This window comes from Nerophis lumbriciformis, linkage group LG33 (genome assembly GCF_033978685.3).
Source record: "Nerophis lumbriciformis linkage group LG33, RoL_Nlum_v2.1, whole genome shotgun sequence".
NCBI classification, from domain to species: domain Eukaryota; kingdom Metazoa; phylum Chordata; class Actinopteri; order Syngnathiformes; family Syngnathidae; genus Nerophis; species Nerophis lumbriciformis.
Genome location: NC_084580.2, coordinates 23410249 through 23432733, shown reverse-complemented (window position 1 = coordinate 23432733; position 22485 = coordinate 23410249). Strand labels below are relative to the sequence as shown.

Sequence of the window (22485 nt, the reverse complement as noted above, 5' to 3'; positions counted from 1 at the left end):
GGCTCAGCACACAACCCTGTGGGGAGCCGATGCTCAGCGTGCGGGAGGATGAGAGGTGCGGGCCAAGTCTCACATTCTGGGGTCGGTCCGTTAGGAAGTCCCTTATCCAGGCGTTTGTGAGAGGGGGGAGGCCAAGAGTGTCCAGTTTATTGCAGAGTCTGTCCGGGATTATTGTATTGAAGGCAGAGCTATAGTCCACAGAGAGCATCCGGACGTAGCTCTGCTGCTGCTCCTAATACGTTTTTCCTATTGTTCTTCTTTTCTTTATTATCAATCAGAACTGAAGGACATTTACGGGCATTGACTTCCATCTTATATGGACATTCACATGGACATTGTTAACATCCATATTATCAACCTTCCTGTTTGGTCCTTGTGTGCCAGCTGTTTAATGGCAAATGTTTTTGAAGAAACTGCACATTTTCTGTTTTGCACATTTTACATTGATCAGGATTTATTTTATTTAAGTATGACGTTTAAATAAATGAGAGGATGTAAAATTAAATAACTAAATGTTTTTACACACCAGAAAAAACACGCAATTATTAAGTAAATCAGCAACTTTCTTGTGGTTAAAAGCATTTTCATGGCTCCACTTTCGACTTCTTTTCCCTCATGTTCCTCTAGCTGCGTAGTTCAAGAGAAGAACAGACGATTAAAGACTAGAATAAATCATTTAGTTGATTGTGTATCAAAGCATACCATGCAGTCCATAGTACTCTCGGGGACTTCCTGTTTATTTATTGAGGCCATGGGGATTTTTTTTTAAATAATCCATAAATGTAAGTTTGTAAAACAATTCAGCCATTTTCTCACACTATTTTTTATTGCATAAAGGTCTGAGTACATACATATAAAACAATCACAACACAATCATCATATTACAAAAGAGAGTAATAAAGATAATTAATAAAATGGATTATAGAGACCCAACAAATAATTCATAAAGTCACAAATTTTAAAATTGTATAAAAGACAACTGTTCAAATGATGTATAAAGTAAATAATAATATGCTTCCTGAAGTGGTCCAGAAGATGTTTCAGATGTGAACCAGTACATATGTATATCATATAAAGGTGCTAATCTATGGGATCATTAATCATTAGAAATAAAAATATGCCACACTTCAATATTTCAAACACCTATAGAAAACACTATTATGAATAAGTCTAAAATTGTATAATGAATATATATACACATAAAATGTTTATTGTATGTAAAATATGTCTTGTAGTGTTTACTCTCACCTTTTCAGTCAAACTTTTCTGTCTAATGTTTAATAAAAGTACACAATGTTGCATATTAATGCATGTACTTGACTGAAAAAAAGCACCAATACAAAATATCTCATCTATAAATGTAGAAGCATATTAAAAAGATTGTTACACAAACAACAATGTCACACATGTTATATGTGCTGATGTTGTTAGAACGTCATAATTAAAGTCTTGACATTTTATTTCAAATCCTGCAGTTTCATTTGCTGCTGCTGTTCTCACCAGCACACTTGTGTTTCTTACACTGGTACTTAGAAGACAATCTTTCACCACACACACTGCAACTTAACACTTTCTCTCCTGGGTGTGTTCTCATGTGTGCTACAAGGTTTGATCGGTCACAAAAGCTTCTGTTGCAGATTGGACATGTGAAAGGTTTCTCACCAGTGTGTGTTCTCATGTGCACTTTCAAATATTTACTTAGAACAAAACCTTTACCGCAGATTGAACAAGAAAAAGGTTTTTCACCAGTGTGTGTTCTCATGTGTACTTTCAATGTGCAAATTTCTACAAAACCTTTACTGCAGATTGAACAGATAAAAGGTTTTTCACCAGTGTGTGATCTCACGTGTACTTTTAATTTAAAACTTTCTACAAAACCTTTACCACAGATTGAACAGGAAAAAGGTTTTTCACCAGTGTGTGTTCTCATGTGCACTTTCAAATAGTTACTTAGAACAAAACCTTTACCACAGATTGAACAAATAAATATTTTTTCTCCTGTGTGTGTTATTTTGTGTATTTTCAAACATGACTTTTGTGTAAAACCTTTACCACAGATTGAACAAGAAAAAGGTTTTTCACCAGTGTGTGTTCTCATGTGTACTTTCAATTTGGGACTTTGTACGAATCCTTTACCGCAGATTGAACAGATAAAAGGTTTTTCACCAGTGTGTATTCTCATGTGTTCTTTCAAGTTATGACTTTGTACAAAACCTTTTTCACAGATTAAACAAGAAAAAGGTTTGTCACCAGTGTGTGTTCTCATGTGTACTTTCAATGTGCAACTGTCTACAAAACCTTTACTGCAGATTGAACAGATAAAAGGTTTTTCACCAGTGTGTGTTCTCATGTGTACTTTTAATTTAAAACTTTCTACAAAACCTTTACCACAGATTGAACAAGAAAAAGGTTTTTCTCCAGTGTGAGTACTCGTGTGTCTTTTCAGATAACTAAGGTATTTAAAGGTTTTGTCACAGTGAGAACATTTGAAGTGAGTGTTGTCAGTGTGACATGTCTTATCATCTTTAGAGTCTTCATCATCAGTGTCAGGAGAGTGTGACGTTGTGTCCTCACTATCTGATAGTGGAGCTAAGAGCTTGTCTGCTTGTGATCCTCCACAGTGGTCTCCATCAGCTTCTGTTGTCATGTGTTGTGTTGAGCTGCTGCTCTTCTCCTCACTTTCACCTTTGACCTCATCATCTTCACTCTTCACAGGGACACCAGTCACTGGGAACTCCACCAATCCTTCAATATGATCTCCCTCCTGACTGATGCTGTGTTCCTCCTCTTCCTCTTTAATGTGCGGGGTCAGTGAGTCTTCCTCTTCCTTTTTACAGGGCAGGGTCTGTGTCAAAGAGGAAAAGGAGACACCAGAGGGTCTGTGGCGCCTGGTCTTCCTCTTTGATGGATCCTCCTTCACCATCCTGAAGCTACACTCCTGTTTTTCAGGCAGAAGTTGTTCTTCGCAGACGTCTGCAGGACACAAAATGACAAACATGCTTGAGAAATGTCCAGATTTGCTCAGTCACATGAGGCATTCAGTACGTTTACATGTACTTAAAATAACAAGTTATTATATGAATTGGCCTGAAAACAAACACACTGCTCTTTACAACATTATTCACAGGAAAAGAAGACCACTTTTTACGAGTGGGCAATATGGCCTACAATCTATATTGCCATACATTTACATACAGCTCTGCCTTCAACACCACCCTCCCTGGACTGCTACGAGACAAGCTCTACCAGCTCAGCGTGCCCGACTCCCTCTGCAGTTGGATCAATGACTTCCTGACAGACCGAAGACAGCAAGTGCGGCTGGGGAAGATTGTCTCGGACAGTCGAACCACAGAACACTGGTACTCCTCAGGGCTGTGTACTCTCCCCCTGGCTCTTCTCCCTGTACACAAACTGCTGCACCTCCAGTCACCAGTCCGTAAAACTGCTCAAGTTTGCGGACGACACTACCCTCATCGGGCTCATCTCGGATGGCGATGAGACCGCCTACAGGATAGAGGTGGACCGGCTGGCGTCCTGATGCAGCCTCAACAACCTGGAGCTGAACGCCCAGAAAACAGTGGAGATGATCATGGACTTCAGGAAAGTCACAGCCCCACCATCCTCCCTCACCCTGATTGACTCTCCCACTCCCGTCTCCATTGTGGACTCCTTCCGTTTTTTGGGCACCACCATCACCCAAGACCTCAAGTGGGAGCCGACCATCAGCTCCCTCATCAAGAAGGCTCAGCAGAGGATGTACTTCCTGCGGCAGCTGAGGAAACTTAAGGTGCCGACCGAGATGCTGGTGCAGTTTTACTCAGCCATCATCGAGTCCATCCTCACCTCCTCCATCACCGTGTGGTTCCCCGGGGCCACAGTCCAGGATAAACATCGCCTGCAGCGCATGGTACGTGCTGCTGAGAAGGTGATTGGCTGCAAGCTCCCATCCCTCCAGGACTTGTTCTCCTCCAGGACCAGGAGGCGTGTGGGTCGGATCACAGCTGACTCTTCTCACCCTGGACACAAACTATTCTCCCCTCTCCCCTCAGGCAGGAGACTACGCTCCATCCAGATCCACACTTCCCGCCACCTGAACAGTTTTTTCCCCTCGGCCATCAGGCACATGAACAATAACTCCCAGAATTCCTTCTATGTCTATAACAAGAACTGATAGCTCAGTTGCAGCTCTTGTTATTACCAAATCTGTGTTATATGTCTTTTATGTTGCACCATTGCACCAGGAAAATGTCCTAGTTTTTGAACCCATTCTCAAACAATGGCAATAAAACGATTCTGATTCTGATTCCCTTCCTTTTGAGTGTAGCTGGGATAGGCTCCAGCGCCCCCTGTGATTTTAATGTCAGTTACTGATGTATAAACTTGGAGAAAAGATGAGGTTGTTTACAGTGTAAATCTGTATTCTGTATTGTTGTCTCTGCTATGGCTCCATCTTGTGGTCGAGTTTGCTCACTGCGAGTGCTGTGGGTTGAAAGTGTATTTATTTCCTTTTGCTTCGTGCCTTGAACCCGAAGTATGGTTTCTTCGTTTATCTCGCCAAGCAACGTTTGTAAGTGTAACCAGGGATTTCCACTGGATGTGGAATGGCGCCCCCACGGCGACAGACTAGTTTTGTTTTTTGTTTTCAAGTCAATGTGTCAGTTTCCACCGCCTGGCTTCTATATTTAATGGTCGACACACGAATGCGGTTCAATTGAGCTAAAATCTGCTCGTGTGGGACAGGAAGTCATGCATAAACACAAAATAAATGTTCCAGTTTACTTTCAAAGTAGAATATTGTGTCTAAGGCGGATGGTATTCTACACTTTGAAAAGTCCTAATAGACATGAAGTCAACTTGTCAAAAGGTTTTCAGACCTAATTTCACCTCCTTGACACAAAGAACGAAAAAATGCTGATTCTAAAAGGACCAAAATTAAAGAATCATATAACAGGCATATCCCGGGCAGCTATATGGGGCCCTGTGTCAATTACCAGCTGATACAAGGGCGGGGTTAGAAGGAGGTGAATAAGATGTATGTGTGTACAACGTTCGCCAGGGATGATGTTACTGTTGTGTTGTTGCTTGCGACAAAAAAAAATTAAGCTGTCGTTCTGCAAGGTAAAACTGTCGTCTTTTCCACGAGTCAAGTCCGTGCCGTCACAGACACTTGCCTGTGGGAATTGATGGACGGCAAGGCTCGAGACACGATCTCGAATGGCAGGACCGACTATTTGCTTCTGCTCTTCTGGAAGGACATAATAAACTGTTTGTGTTAAAGCGGAATTTGACTTTTTTGGGGGGAATGTTGCCTCTCGTTCACAATTATTATGAAAGAAACGACGACGGATGTCTTCTTTTAGCATTCATTCTAACATGACTTCCTGTCCCACACAAACAGATTTCAGGTCAATTGAGCCGCTGTGCGCAGGCGGTTGAAACTGAAATATTGACTTGAATAAAAATGTGTCTCCTACGGTTTCAAAAAGTGAGCGTTGTATAAAAATGACTAGTTCCATCTCCAACATTAAAGCGAGTGTCACCAACATAGGAAAACGGGTGGAGGAGAATTGCAAGTAGCCGAAAGAAAAGATTGTGAATTACTGACAAGAAGCTCACTTTGTTCATGTGCCGTATTTTTCGGAATATATGGCGCACTTAAAGGCCTACTGAAATGCGATTTTCTTATTTAAACGGGGATAGCAGGTCCATTCTATGTGTCATACTTGATCATTTCGCGATATTTTTGCTGAAAGGATTTAGTAGAGAACATCGACGATAAAGTTCGCAACTTTTGGTTGCTGATAAAAAAAAGCCTTGCCTGTACCGGAAGTAGCAGACGAGTAGCGTGACGTCACAGGTTGTGGAGCTCCTCACATCCGCACATTGTTTACAATCATGGCCACCAGCAGCGAGAGCGATTCGGACCGAGAAAGCGACGATTTCCCCATTAATTTGAGCGAGGATGAAAGATTTGTGGATGAGGAAAGTGAGAGTGAAGGACTAGAGGGCAGTGGGAGCGATTCAAATAGGGAAGATGCTGTGAGAGGCGGGTGGGACCTGATATTCAGCTGGGAATGACTAAAACAGTAAATAAACACAAGACATATATATACTCTATTAGCCACAACACAACCAGGCTTATATTTAATATGCCACAAATTAATCCCGCATAACAAACACCTCCCCCCTCCCGTCCATATAACCCGCCAATACAACTCAAACACCTGCACAACACACTCAATCCCACAGCCCAAAGTACGGTTCACCTCCCCAAAGTTCATACAGCACATATATTTCCCCAAAGTCCCCAAAGTTACGTACGTGACATGCACATAGCGGCACACACGTACGGGCAAGCGATCAAATGTTTGGAAGCCGCAGCTGCCTGCGTACTCACGGTACCGCGTCTGCACATCCAACTCAAAGTCCTCCTGGTAAGAGTCTCTGTTGTCCCAGTTCTCCACAGGCCAATGGTAAAGCTTGACTGTCATCTTCCGGGAATGTAAACAATGAAACACCGGCTGTGTTTGTGTTGCTGCAGTCGGCCGCAATACACCGCTTCCCACCTACAGCTTTCTTCTTTGCTGTCTCCATTGTTCATTGAACAAATTGCAAAAGATTCACCAACACAGATGTCCAGAATACTGTGGAATTTTGCGATGAAAACAGACAACTTAATAGCTGGCCACCATGCTGTCCCAAAATGTCCTCCACAATCCGTGACGTCACGCGCTGACGTCATCATACCGAGACGTTCTCAGCAGGATATTTTGCGCGAAATTTAAAATGGCACTTTAGTAAGCTAACCCGGCCGTATTGGCATGTGTTGCAATGTTAAGATTTCATCATTGATATATAAACTATCAGACTGCGTGGTCGGTAGTAGTGGCTTTCAGTAGGCCTTTAAGTCTTTTCTGGACGAGTTTGGTTCGGAACAGACAGACGTGCTGTATCACACAGAGGTGAGATGGGTAAGCCGCGGAAAAGTACTGAACAGATTTTTCGAGCTGCGTGAAGAAATATGTCAGTTTCTGCAAAGCAAAGGGAAGGACACAGCAGAGCTCCGGGAGCCAAAGTTTCTGTGTGAGCTGGCCTTTCTGTGTGACATCTCAAGCCATCTTGATGCGCTGAACCTGCAGCTACAGGGCAGGGCCGCATCATCACAGATATGTACTCATCAGTGAGAGCTTTTAAAACTAAACTCTGTCTGTGCGAGAATCAGCTGCTGCAAGGAAACCGTGGCCATTTCCCCTGCTGCCAAACCATAAAAACGCAGATCTCTACCGCCGTGTGCGCACAGTTTGCTGAAAAACTCGGTGCATTTGGCGCTGAGTTTAGCCGGCGATTTGGCGACTTTGATGGTCAGAAAAGTAGATTTGAACTGTTTAGTAATCCCTTCGCAGTTGATGTGGAAAAATCACAAACTAACCTCCAAATTGAGCTGATTGAACTCCAGTGTGGTGACACGGTGAAGTCAAAGTATGATGCTGTTGGCGCCGCACAGTTTCCACAATTCATCCCTGACACAATGCCTCAGCTCCGCACCCAAGCTGCTCAATTGCTCTCCATGTTCGGCAGCACTTATCTATGTGAGCAACTTTTCTCCCCTATGAAGATGACGAAAACGTCTCACAGGATACGTCTGACTGATAGATAGATAGTACTTTATTGATTCCTGATGAACACCTTTGTTCGATAATGAAGGTTGCCTCAGCTCAAAGCCTGAGCCCCGACATTAATGAACTAGCATCCCAGAAAAGATGGCAGGTATCTGGCTTGGGCACATCAGATTAGATCAGTGTGACGCAAACAGAGCAGTAAAAAGTCCTGAATGTTGATTTATTCATTGTTATTATATTTTCAAATGTATTAGCATGTGGAAAAAGTTCATGTTGATATTGACCTCAGAAGGCTGTAAATAGAAAAGAGGCATTCAATTTTTTATTTGAGTTATATTTAATATGCCATTGATGTTTTTTCGTTCGTTTTTTGAAAGTTGATTTTGCACTATTAAGTTATATAAGCGTTGCTTGTTCCATATTCAGTGTTAAAGCAAATCAGTGTAGCAAACTGAGCAATAATTCCTGTTTTATTCATGCACTTTCTCTTGCTACTTCAAGGCTTGAATGTTTAATTCATTCATTATTGTTATTTTATTTTCAAATGTATTATTAGCCTGTGGAAAAAGTTTATTTTGATATTTACCTCAGAAGGCTGCAAATAGAAAAGAGGCATTCAATTTGTATTTAAATTTTATTTGATATGCCATTGAAATGTTTTTATTATTATTATTATTATTATTATTTGAAACTCGATTTTGCATGTCACTATAAAGTTATATAAGCCTTGCTTGTTCAATATTCAATGCAAAACTTGTTTGGGTCCCTATTAAAAGGTTCATTTGTTCAACCTTGGCCCGCGGCTTTGTACACTTTTAAATTTTGGCCCACTCCGTATTTGAGTTTAACACCCCTGCCATAGACGATAAGCATATTCTTTTTCTCGATCTTCTAGTTATGGGACATTCATCCTCCACTGTTGCCATTTCTAATATACAGGTAAAAGCCAGTAAATTAGAATATTTTGAAAAACTTGAGTTATTTCAGTAATTGCATTCAAAAGGTGTAACTTGTACATTATATTTATTCATTGCACACAGACTGATGCATTCAAATGTTTATTTCATTTAATTTTGATGATTTGAAGTGGCAACAAATGAAAATCCAAAATTCCGTGTGTCACAAAATTAGAATATTACTTAAGGCTAATACAAAAAAGGGATTTTTAGAAATGTTGGCCAACTGAAAAGTATGAAAATGAAAAATATGAGCATGTACAATACTCAATACTTGGTTGGAGCTCCTTTTGCCTCAATTACTGCGTTAATGCGGCGTGGCATGGAGTCCATGAGTTTCTGGCACTGCTCAGGTGTTATGAGAGCCCAGGTTGCTCTGATAGTGGCCTTCAACTCTTCTGCGTTTTTGGGTCTGGCATTCTGCATCTTCCTTTTCACAATACCCCACAGATTTTCTATGGGGCTAAGGTCAGGGGAGTTGGCGGGCCAATTTAGAACAGAAATACCATGGTCCGTAAACCAGGCACGGGTAGATTTTGCGCTGTGTGCAGGCGCCAAGTCCTGTTGGAACTTGAAATCTCCATCTCCATAGAGCAGGTCAGCAGCAGGAAGCATGAAGTGCTCTAAAACTTGCTGGTAGACGGCTGCGTTGACCCTGGATCTCAGGAAACAGAGTGGACCGACACCAGCAGATGACATGGCACCCCAAACCATCACCCAACCATGCAAATTTTGCATTTCCTTTGGAAATCGAGGTCCCAGAGTCTGGAGGAAGACAGGAGAGGCACAGGATCCACGTTGCCTGAAGTCTAGTGTAAAGTTTCCACCATCAGTGATGGTTTGGGGTGCCATGTCATCTGCTGGTGTCGGTCCACTCTGTTTCCTGAGATCCAGGGTCAACGCAGCCGTCTACCAGCAAGTTTTAGAGCACTTCATGCTTCCTGCTGCTGACCTGCTCTATGGAGATGGAGATTTCAAGTTCCAACAGGACTTGGCGCCTGCACACAGCGCAAAATCTACCCGTGCCTGGTTCACGGACCATGGTATTTCTGTTCTAAATTGGCCCGCCAACTCCCCTGACCTTAGCCCCATAGAAAATCTGTGGGGTATTGTGAAAAGGAAGATGCAGAATGCCAGACCCAAAAACGCAGAAGAGTTGAAGGCCACTATCAGAGCAACCTGGGCTCTCATAACACCTGAGCAGTGCCAGAAACTCATCGACTCCATGCCACGCCGCATTAACGCAGTAATTGAGGCAAAAGGAGCTCCAACCAAGTATTGAGTATTGTACATGCTCATATTTTTCATTTTCATACTTTTCAGTTGGCCAACATTTCTAAAAATCCCTTTTTTGTATTAGCCTTAAGTAATATTCTAATTTTGTGAGACACGGAATTTTGGATTTTCATTTGTTGCCACTTCAAATCATCAAAATTAAATGAAATAAACATTTGAATGCATCAGTCTGTGTGCAATGAATAAATATAATGTACAAGTTACACCTTTTGAATGCAATTACTGAAATAAATCAAGTTTTTCAAAATATTCTAATTTACTGGCTTTTACCTGTATAGTAGTTTAAAGTTCTTACTTATATCTGTCAGTAAACTCGCCATGAAAGCGCTAAAACATACCGGTGTAGTGAGTTTACATTATTCACCCAAGGAACTTTAGTTATGAGAGTTCCGGTCGGCCGGTTTTTCACGGGACACATTTCGGGCGTTGTTGTTGCACTAGTGAGCCACGGATGAGGAGATGCTGCTCCGTTATTGATTGAAGTAAAGTCTGAATGTCATTAAAACAATTAGCTCCATCTTTTGACACTTCTTTCACTCCCGTCCTTGCACGCTACACCGCTACAACAAAGATGATGGGGACAAGACGCTGTCGAAGGTGAGCCATGTAAATAAGACTGCCCTCAAAACGGCGTATCCTGTAACGACTGTCAGAAAGCGGCTTGAACTGATCTGTAAAACATCATCTATGCAACATTTTGACCAAAGAACCACCATTACATGTTATGTAGACCACAAGGAAGTATTTTACGTTTAGAAAAATAATAATAATAATATGACTTCTTTAATGTGCCTTATAATCCAGTGTGACTTATATATATATATGAAAAATAATAAAACTAAAATAAAAATAGACGTAGTACGCCTTATAATCCGGTGCGCCCTACGGTCCGAAAAATAAGGTAATATTTACGTATTTTTGCTCATTAGCGCATTCATTTCAAAAACGCATCACAACGTTGTTTTTTTTTTTTTTTAACAATATCACTGAATATTACACACCGCAGACTTAATGAAAGCCAACATTTATATAATAAAAAATCACTTACTGTACAAAGTCTGCTGTCACAAAGATGCAGACTGATAGAATGTTGTTATAGTCCGGTTTAGATAAAAAATTACTCAAAATTGTCGCACGGAAAAGGCGGGTGAAGCCAAGCGTCTTTTTGTGTCGTTCGCCATTGCCGGGTCTAAATTGGCTGTCAAAGGGTACCAACTTGTCAGAGTACGTCCTCATCCTTCTACTATCCAGGTGAGAGGAACGATTCAGGATCTGGAATAATCTTTCACCAGCACCGAGGCGAGGAAGGAGCTCACCAGCCGGTGATGTCAACATAGACACACAAGCTATAAATAGTTTGTCTGCGTTAGCACTTATAATAACAATATCACTAATACTTGGTTGCTATTCAAGCCACGAATTGCAAATGGAGTATTGTTGGCGTTTTTTGGATGGTTATAGAGGACCTCCCATTGGCTCCATTGCAAGTGAACTTTTATTTTACATTTATGAGTTAGGATGTGATTTAAAAAATATATATATATCCATCGTCATGTCTTTTATAATGATTGTAAACAATAGAAAAAATTCCCCCCAAAAGTGCAGTTCCCCTCTAAATTCCAGTGATCCGATTTAAGACTTTAAGTCTATGAGCATGAAGTGATGAAGCCTACTTGGATGAGAGGACAAACGTCTTCTAAGACAAAGTGAACAGTCCAGTTGTGATGGATTGAATGCCCTGAGAATAAAATGATATGTGCTTACTTGGACTGTGATGAAGCTGTGAGGACTCAGGTGGTTTGTCTTCATGCTCTTCAGTCTTCACAGAGACAACAGTCAGTGGAAACTTGCTGAGATCAGCCTCCTCCTGCCCTAGAAGAGACTCTTCCTCCTGAGTGATCCACACTTCCTCCTCTTCCTCTTTAATGTGAGGGGGCTGCTGGACGTCTGTTGGGTAAATAAGTAAATAAGATTAAGAGAGAAGAGAAATATTTTTGAACTGACACTGTTAACACCATCACATTATTTGTGTTCTTTTGTGTATTGTGTTAAAAGTGTGTAGCAAAACAACCAATAAAAACACGGGAGATACATCCTTTTTTCATAAAATTAATTCAAAAGTGGTAAAGTAAGTACAAAAACAGACTTGGAAATTTGATGGGGGTCAATTTGAAAAGTTTTTATAAGTATGAGGCAGCATTAAATGAGGCATTCTTAACTTCACTGATGTAAAGTGTGTAAATATTGACATTGTCATTACCATGACTTCAATATCATGAAAAAAAAAAAAAAATCTAATTCCAAAATCACTTAAAAAAACATTCATGGTATGTTTTTGTCATCATGCAGAATACTTTTTTGGCTGGGCCAAAAGGAACTTTTACCAAAACATGTTTTACTATGTGGTGTTTTATGGAGTATCTCCATCAACAATTCCTCTTTAGGAATTGGAGACCATCTACGACACGCTGAAGGAAAGTCAGTCACCTTTATGTTCTTTTAATAAATCAAGTGTTGACTACTTTGGTTATTGGAAATAAATAAATGTTTACGTTCACTTATTGTTGCATGTAAGTCAGAATCAGGAAGTGAAATTATAACTTTAATTAGATTTTATTACAGTATAAAATGTATTTGGTGAGTGTGTGAGTTTTGTGTAAACATGTTGATACAGGTTTACAACTTCTTGGGAACTGGAACACAGATACCGGTATGTCCTGAAAGGATGCACCCATTTTTAAAACCTTCACTAAGCTGTGCCACCAATATTGCCTCACTTAGCTCATTAAAAGCAAACTACCAGGGTGAGTGAGTCATTTTAAACCTTCATAGACCTCGTTGTTACTTCTGACCAGTCTAAGATCACCACAAGTGGAACTACTGTATGCGGCTTAAGTGATCATTCCATAATTTTCTGTACCCATAAAAAAACATAGAACGGAGGCTGACAACCACAAAACAAGCAAAGCTACAATCCTCAAGACCTAGACTAGCAAGACTTTCAATGACAAACTGGCAAATTAAGACTCGCTCCGTACTTGCAAGTACACAGGTTTTTGGGTCAATTCCTAACCTCAGAAAAGTAAATAATTTCACAGTCAAAGTGGCTGACAATATTATAACAAACAAAAACATGTGATTACCTATCTTGGCTGCATCGTAGAGACTAATCTTTCCAGTGAAAAAATGACTACTAAGGTAATCAAAGAATCAACCGACAAATTCTGTTCTTACTAGTGTTGTCCCGATACCAATATTTAGGTACCAAAATGTATTTTGATACTTTTCGTTACCACAAAAAAGGGCATTATTGGCTTTATTTTAACAAAAAATCTTAGGGTACATTAAACATATGTTTATTATTGCAAGTTTGTCCTTAAATAAAATAGTGAACATACTAGACAACTTGTCTTTTAGTAGTAAGTAAACAAACACAAGCTCCTAATTTAGTCTGTTGACATATGCAGTAACATGTTGTGTCATTTATATTCTATTATTTTGTCAAAACTATTAAGGACAAGTGGTAGAAAATTGATTATTAATCTACTTGTTCATTTACTGTTAATATCTGCTTGCTTTCTCCTTTAACATATTCTATCTAAACTTCTGTTAAAATGTAATAATGACTTATTCTTCTGTTGTTTGATATTTTACATTAGTTTTGGATGATACCACAAATGTGGGTATCAATCTGATACTATACACCAACATACACCATTCCACTAAAATACCCATGCAGCTGACTAGATACTTCCAAAATGTAAAATATATTCACCATTACAACACCAGAGGTAGTTGTACGAATCTCATTCAACCCAGATTTCACTCTAAAAAAGGTTCTAATTTGTTTGCCTGCTATACCACCAACATGTGGAACTCTGTATCAATAGCCATAAAGGAATGTAAATCCCCTACTTCCTTCAAAGCCACTTTGAAAATACATTACAGGTTGTGGCAAATCGTAACTGTGAATAGAAAAAGCCTTTTACTTTTTTTAAACTACATTTTCATTTATTGTCTTGCAGTATATTTGTATTTTAAATGCTACGTTCTACATAGTACTGTGTTCTGTGTGAGTTAAACAAATATTTCAAGTGAAACCATGTCAGACTTTCTTGTAGCAGTGAATGTGTACCGTGATGAAAGTGTACCCTTTCCTATGGAAACTTCTCATAAGTCCTTCAATCAATCAATCACACATTGTTACAAACTGACAGGAACATCAACCTCAAACTGTCTCGTTTTCATGAAGAATCTCAATGAAAGCATTGCATCATCCCCACAAGACAAAGCATCTTCCTATTGAAGAAAAGTGTTACTAATGAAATATAAAGTTAGTAAAGATGTGAGAGTAAGAAGTCAACAAACCTGTTCTGTGTAACACAACTTGATGTTTCTTGAAAACAGCGTCCAGTAGTTGATGTTGTCGCTCCTTCTCCTCTTTTGTTGGACAAAGTTCCTCCTCGTACTTTGCTATCGTTCTTTCGCACATTTTCACACAATCACAACACTTTACACTCACATTTGATCTCTACTTAGCGATGTGTTGATAACGTCCGCGTCTCTTTGTTAGCAGCTAACAAGCTAAGCTAACTAGCAAGCTAAGCTAACTAGCACAAGACTTGATAAAGTGCGCTCAGACTAATGTATCCGGATACAAACAATGACTAACAATGTTTCATCTACTACACGACATATATGCGTACATGTATGCACTAAATACAAATAGAGAAACAATAATGGCCAGTGGCCACGTTTAGGCCTTCTCTGTCAAACGCCATTTTGCTTTTGACTCCTTCGTCTTCTTTGGATTTCCAGCAGACTAGTAGAGCATCTTAGGCCTCCACAGCTTCTTAACGTCCTGTCCTATGGTCCATACTCCAAAATAACAAACACAGAGGCTCCAGTTTTACACGAGGACCACTTTATTTCCTTTCTTTCAAAATCCTCGGCTCCACTACAACGTGTCACCACTTCCGCTTTTAGCGCCTTCAAAATAAGAGCTCAAGGCATATAACCGTACAACAGGAGTGTCAAACTCAAATACAGAGTGGGCCAAAATTTAAAAGTGAACAAAGCCGCGGGCCAAGGTTGAACAAATGAACCTTTTAATAGGGACCCAAACAAGTTTTGCATTGAATATTGAACAAGCAAGGCTTATATAACTTTACAGTGACATGCAAAATCCAGTTTCAAATAATAATAACAATAATAATTCAAAAATATCAATGGCATATCAAATACAATTTAAATAAAAATGGAATGCCTCTTTTCTATTTGCAGCGTTCTGAGGTAAATATCAACATGAACTTTTTCCACAGTCTAATAAATTTGAAAATAAAATAATGAATAAACTGGGCCACAACATTAGGTACACCTGCAGACTGCAGCACGGATTGTATATTTAATTCATTCACAACTCCTCCAACACAAACATTATTGTTTTTGCACTTTTGGCTTCTTATTAAATAACTTTTTTAAATAGGGACGGCGTGGCGCGGTGGAAGAGTGGCCGTGCGCGACCCGAGGGTCCCTGGTTCAATCCCCACCTAGTACCAACCTCGTCATGTCCGTTGTGTCCTGAGCAAGACACTTCACCCTTGCTCCTGATGGGTGTTGGTTAGCGCCTTGCATGGCAGCTCCCTCCATCAGTGTGTGAATGTGTGTGTGAATGGGTAAATGTGGAAGTAGTGTCAAAGCGCTTTGAGTACCTTGAAGGTAGAAAAGCGCTATACAAGTACAACCCATTTATCATTTATTTATAAATAAATTCAATCTTGCACGTGGAAAACTTTAGTTGATATAACACTCCCGTCAGGGGGTGCATTCTACGCCGGGGGTGCATTATCCGGCACAACACCTGGACGCTACAATATACACCCCCGCTACCCCCCCCCCCCCACACACACACACACACACACACACCTTGTAGCGTCCTGGAAGAGTTAGTGCAGCAGAGGGTTCTGGGTATTTGTCCTGTTGTGTTTATGTTGTGTTACTCTGCGGATGTTCTCCCAAAATGTGTTTGTCATTCTTGTTTGGTGTGGATTCACAGTGTGGCGTATATTTCTAACAATGTTAAAGTTTTTTATCCTGGCACCCTCAGTGTAAACTGTATCGCTGACGATCAAGTATGCCTTGCATTCACTTCTGTGTGCGTGCTAAAGCCGCACATATTATGTATCTGAGCCAGCACTTCTTGGACAGGACAAAAAGGGGACGTTTCAGTTCTCGGGAGGGGCACTAAAATTTGGAAGTCTTTCTGGGAGGTTTGGCAAGAATGAGAATTAGCGGTGTACCGCATACTTGCCAACCCTCCCGAATTTTCCGGGAGACTCCCGAAATTCAGCGCCTCTCCCGAAAACCTCCCGGGACACATATTCTCCCGAAAATCTCCCGATTTTCAGGGGGCGTGGCCTCCAGCTCCATGAGGACCTGAGTGAGGACAGCCTTTTTTCACGACGGGAGGACAACAGGGTGACAAGAACTAAATCATCCAGACTAGAGACAAATTGTATTATTATGTTTATCTTACCTAAAAATAAATATATATCTTTTTTTTTTTCAAATAACTAAATACATTTTTACTATATTTTGCTAAAAACATCAAAATTAATTGTATTTTTATTTGTATTTTTTCTGACTCCTTATTACATCCAGCCATAGAATTATACATTGAAATAAACATATTTGAAATAATTGATTTTAAATTATCATAATAATTCATTTAAAATGACCATATTTAATGATTAAAATAATTGCTTGTTTATCAACAACTTTAGCATTTTATTCATTACATTTTGAAGCTCTCAGAAGCCAAGTTATGTTATATTCCTTAATATTTATTTATGCAAGTTTGAAGTATCAATTATCTAAACACAGCTTTGTTTGCATATTTTCAGGATGTATATATATATATATATATATATACATATATATATATATATATATATATATATGTATATATATATATATATATATATCCATCCATCCATCCATTTTCTACCGCTTATTCCCTTTGGGGTCGCGGGGGGCGCTGGAGCCTATCTCAGCTACAATCGGGCGGAAGGCGGGGTACACCCTGGACAAGTCGCCACCTCATCGCAGGGCCAACACAGATAGACAGACAACATTCACACTCACATCCACACACTAGGGCCAATTTAGTGTTGCCAATCAACTTATCCCCAGGTGCATGTCTTTGGAGGTGGGAGGAAGCCGGAGTACCCGGAGGGAACCCACGCAGTCACGGGGAGAACATGCAAACTCCACACAGAAAGATCCCGAGCCCGGGATTGAACCCAAGACTACTCAGGACCTTCGTATTGTGAGGCAGATGCACTAACCCCTCTACCACCGTGCTGTCAAGTATTTAATACATATATATATATATATACATATATATATATATGTATATATATATATATATATATATATATATATATATATATATATATATATATATATATATATATATATATATATATGTCTTAATAAGGTTATCCAAAAAATAGTGCTCGATACCGTAGTAGAGCGCAATATATGTATGTGTGGGGAAAAAAAAAAGAAAAAAAAAAGAGAGATGAAGTAGTCTTGTGATTTTTTTTCCCCCACACATACATACATATATATATATATATATATATATATATATATATATATATATATATATATATATATATATATATATATATATGTATATATATGTATTAAATACTTGACTTGGTGAATTCTAGCTGTCAATATACTCCTCCCCTCTTAACCACGCCCCCAACCACGCTGCGCCCCACCCCCGACCACGCCCCCCACCCTCCACCCCCCACCTCCCGAAATCGGAGGTCTCAAGGTTGGCAAGTATGGTGTACCGTGGCACCGCCGCTGTATATGATCGGTGGGCCAGCTCTAGTGTTAATTTGATATCGTCTCAAGGGTCAAGTGAAATTACATGGCCCGCGGGCCAAATTTGGCCCGCGGGCCAGAGTTTGACACCCATGCCGTACAACAACCCATAACAGGAACTTAACATCACAAAAAGGCAAGCCCATAAAAATAGGTTACATATATATATATATATATTTTTTTTTTTTGTGTGTGTATATATATATATATATATATATATATATATATATATACCGGTATATATATATATATAATTTTTATTTTATTTTTTTTTCCACCACAGGTTGTGCTTCTAACATGCTCCTAATATGTTTTTCCTATTGTTCTTCTTTTCTTTATTATCAATCAGAACTGAAGGACATTTACGGGCATTGACTTCCATCTTATATGGACATTCACATGGACATTGTTAACATCCATATTATCAACCTTTCTGTTTGGTCCTTGTGTGCCAGCTGTTTAATGGCAAATGTTTTTGAAGAAACTGCAAATTCTCTGTTTTGCACATTTTACATTGATCAGGATTTATTTTATTTAAGTATGACGTTTCGAGCCAGCGCTCATTTTCACACTGCTGTGGCGGTGTGTGCGGACCTTTCTTTCTTTCTTGTAACTATATATTCCTTTTTTGATCCAGCACCTATTCCGATTTGGTTTTTAGATTTGTTTTGCCCCTGGTTTGCACATTTTGAAAAAAATAAATGTATGGTTGAAGAATACAATTTTTTTGTGATTATGGTATGAATAGGACTTACAGTAAGTGCAACAGTGGAGGTGTAAAGTTCATTTTTCTCAGCATTTTGGAATTTTTAACGCATTTTCTCAGCATTTTTTCAGGCCCGGACTGAAATAGGGGACATACAAATTTTAAAAGTGACACCAAAATTGTTCCGACCGCCCGCGAGATGTCCCTTATTTCAAAGTCTGGGTGTTGGCAACCCTAATGGTTTGAATAATAATAAAAATAATAATAATAATAATAGATTTTATTTGTAAAAAGCACTTTATATTGAGTAAACAATCTCAAAGTGCTACAGTGTATTAAAAAAAATAAAAAAAATAAAATTGAATGCCCTGAGATTACAATGACCTGGATGGTAGTTCTAGCTCAGAGTAATTTATGATTTAAAGAAAAGGGGTGGGATTAAATAAGTGTAAACTTCTTCTCACTCCTTTTCAAATATGTAAAAAAAAAGAAAAAGAAAAAGAAAGTCCAATGCTCATTTGTTTTTGTTTTTTCTTTTCCATTGTTTTCATTTTGTTATAATGTCTGTTAAGGCTATAGTACTGTATTGGATCAGGTTTGCTCTTGTTTTTATGCATATTTGAAATAAAAATATATCAATCAATATCAATCAATCAATGAGAACATTCATACACAGTATATATATATTGCTTACCTGACTGAAGTGGGGAACAGTTCCTGAGAGTAGACCATACACACCAAAATATTCCAGTCCAAGAAGAACTTCCCTGTCGTTACAAGAGCCGTAATAGCAACAGCATTGTCTGGAATGGGAACAAGTGAAAGATATGTGAGTGTAATATGTCCAAGCTAAGGCATCATTTCTGTGAAAAATTATGGAGTGACCTTGAGAGAAAGCCACGGTCAGGAGACTGAACAAGCCACCTGCCAGGATGGTTCAAATCACAGACTTTTTTCTTCCCAACAACTCCAAAAACCAGATGCACAGAAAGTGTGCGGGTATTTCTGTGATTCCAAACACAAATTGAACCAAGAAGATGCTCAAACCAAATGTTCCAACACTGAGAGAAATACAAAAGTAGCCTAAGTATGTCGGAGACCTAAGTGAGAAAAAATAAATAAATGAGGATGTAAAATGAAATAACTAAATGTTTTTACACACCAGAAAAAAACACGCAATTATTAAGTAAATCAGCAACTTTCTTGTGGTTAAAAGCATTTTCATGGCTCCACTTTCGACTTCTTTTCCCTCATGTTCCTCTAGCTGCGTAGTTCAAGAGAAGAACAGACGGTTAAAGACTAGAATAAATCATTTAGTTGATTGTGTATCAAAGCATGCATTAGTTTATTATTCTTCGGTCAATGGTCAACAAAATAAACAAACAGTTGTACATTCATAGGTTGAAAATGAGTATGTTGCAGACCAAAAGGGTTTAGGCTGAAGTTGAACACTTATAGCGCCTAACCCTATAAACAATGTCAAGTACAAGATGAACTTCCGAAAATTATGAAATGTCTTTTGTACAACATATTATAAATACACATTATACACAATCATTATACACACTCCTCAGCCTTCCCGGTAAGGTCTATTCAGGTGTACTGGAGAGGAGGCTACGCCGGATAGTCGAACCTCGGATTCAGGAGGAACAGTGTGGTTTTCGTCCTGGTCGTGGAACTGTGGACCAGCTTTATACTCTCGGCAGGGTCCTTGAGGGTGCATGGGAGTTTGCCCAACAAGTCTACATGTGCTTTGTGGACTTGGAGAAGGCATTCGACCGTGTCCCTCGGGAAGTCCTGTGGGGAGTGCTCAGAGAGTATGGGGTTTCGGACTGTCTGATTGTGGCGGTCCGCTCCCTGTATGATCAGTGTCAGAGCTTGGTTCGCATTGCCGGCAGTAAGTCGGACACGTTTCCGGTGAGGGTTGGACTCCGCCAAGGCTGCCCTTTGTCACCGATTCTGTTCATAACTTTTATGGACAGAATTTCTAGGCGCAGTCAAGGCGTTGAGGGGATCCGGTTTGGTGGCTGCAGGATTAGGTCTCTGCTTTTTGCAGATGATTTGGTCCTGATGGCTTCATCTGGCCAGGATCTTCAGCTCTCACTGGATCGGTTCGCAGCTGAGTGTGAAGCGACTGGGATGAGAATCAGCACCTCCAAGTCCGAGTCCATGGTTCTCGCCCGGAAAAGGGTGGAGTGCCATCTCCGGGTTGGGGAGGAGATCTTGCCCCAAGTGGAGGAGTTCAAGTACCTCGGAGTCTTGTTCACGAGTGAGGGAAGAGTGGATCGTGAGATCGACAGGCGGATCGGTGCGGCGTCTTCAGTAATGCGGACGCTGTATCGATCCGTTGTGGTGAAGAAGGAGCTGAGCCGGAAGGCAAAGCTCTCAATTTACCGGTCGATCTACGTTCCCATCCTCACCTATGGTCATGAGCTTTGGGTTATGACCGAAAGGACAAGATCACGGGTACAAGCGGCCGAAATGAGTTTCCTCCGCCGGGTGGCGGGGCTCTCCCTTAGAGATAGGGTGAGAAGCTCTGTCATCCGGGGGGAGCTTAAAGTAAAGCCGCTGCTCCTCCACATCGAGAGGAGCCAGATGAGGTGGTTCGGGCATCTGGTCAGGATGCCACCCGAGCGCCTCCCTAAGGAGGTGTTTAGGGCATGTCCGACCGGTAGGAGGCCACGAGGAAGACCCAGGACACGTTGGGAAGACTATGTCTCCCGGCTGGCCTGGGAACGCCTCGGGATCCCCCGGGAGGAGCTGGACGAAGTGGCTGGGGAGAGGGAAGTCTGGGCTTCCCTGCTTAGGCTGCTGCCCCCGCGACCCGACCTCGGATAAGCGGAAGAAGATGGATGGATGGATGGATTATACACAATATGAACACTGTTCAATAATATACACAGTAAAGGCATGTGAAATATCCTTATACGTGTGTTAAACCTTTGTACCAATGTATATACTATATACAAACAATTATACTTCCATTATTATTTATATCCCACATTTAGTATTTTAATTAACATTGATCATAGTATTAACTACTGTGTTGATTCAAGAGTGATATATTTTTCCAAGACATTGGTCTTAAAGTGTTTTTTAAATGTGTGAATGGACCTGGAACATTTTAAGGAATCATCCAAGCTGTTCCACAGTTGAACCCCCCTGACAGAAACACATCTAATTTTTAAGCTTGTTCTTATCTTAGCTTTCTGGATGCATGCAGTCCATAGTACTCTCTGGGACTTCCTGTTTATTTATTGAGGCCATGGGGATTTTTTTTTTATAATCCACAAATGTAAGTTTGTAAAACAATTCAGCCATTTTCTCTCACTATTTTTTTTATTGCATAAAGGTCTGAGTACATACATATAAAACAATCACAACACAATCATCATATTACAAAAGAGAGTAATAAAGATAATTAATAAAATGGATTATAGAGACTCAACAAAAGATTCATAAAGTCACACATTTTTAAAACTGTATAAAAGACAACTGTTCAAATGATGTATAAAGTAAATAATAATATGCTTCCTGAAGTGGTCCAGAAGATGTTTCAGATGTGAACCAGTACATATGTATATCATATAAAGGCGCTAATCTATGGGATCATTAACTATTACAAATAACATTATATAATACTTCAATATCTCAAACACCTATAGAAAACACTATTATGAATATATATACACATAAAATATTTATTGTATGTAAAATATGTCTTGTACCAATTCCTCGATTCCAAGGTTTGATCGGTCACAAAAGCTTCTGTTGCAGATTGAACATGTGAAAGGTTTCTCAATCAATCAATCAATCAATCAATCAATCAATGTTTATTTATATAGCCCTAAATCACAAGTGTCTCAAAGGGCTGCACAAGCCACAACGACATCCTCGGTACAAAGCCCACATAAGGGCAAGGAAAAACTCACCCCAGTGGGACGTCGATGTGAATGACTATGAGAAACCTTGGAGAGGACCGCATATGTGGGTAACCCCCCCGCCCCCT

The 22485-nt window shown here is 39.9% G+C and overlaps 1 protein-coding gene across 1 annotated transcript; it reads right to left on the bottom strand.

Moving 5' to 3' along the window:
* Positions 1-817: 817 nt before the first annotated feature.
* LOC133575701 (uncharacterized) lies at positions 818-14836 on the bottom strand. Its single transcript, XM_061928474.1, has 3 exons — positions 14240-14836; positions 11636-11818; positions 818-2973 (listed from the first exon to the last, which is right to left on the bottom strand). The coding sequence occupies exons 1-3, from the start codon at positions 14361-14363 to the stop codon at positions 1478-1480; spliced, it is 1803 nt and encodes a 600-aa protein (XP_061784458.1). The 5' UTR covers positions 14364-14836; the 3' UTR covers positions 818-1477.
* Between the last annotated feature and the right edge of the window lie 7649 nt (positions 14837-22485).

Bases quoted from the DNA above. Each gene is read 5' to 3' on its own strand.
- LOC133575701 (XM_061928474.1), bottom strand. From the start codon at position 14,363: ATGTGCGAAAGAACGATAGCAAAGTACGAGGAGGAACTTTGTCCAACA. The intron at 11,819-14,239 runs GTTTGTTGACTT...TTTACCCAACAG, and splicing joins AGTTGTGTTACACAGAACAG to ACGTCCAGCAGCCCCCTCAC. The intron at 2,974-11,635 runs GTAAGCACATAT...TGTGTCCTGCAG, and splicing joins ACAGCTTCATCACAGTCCAA to ACGTCTGCGAAGAACAACTT.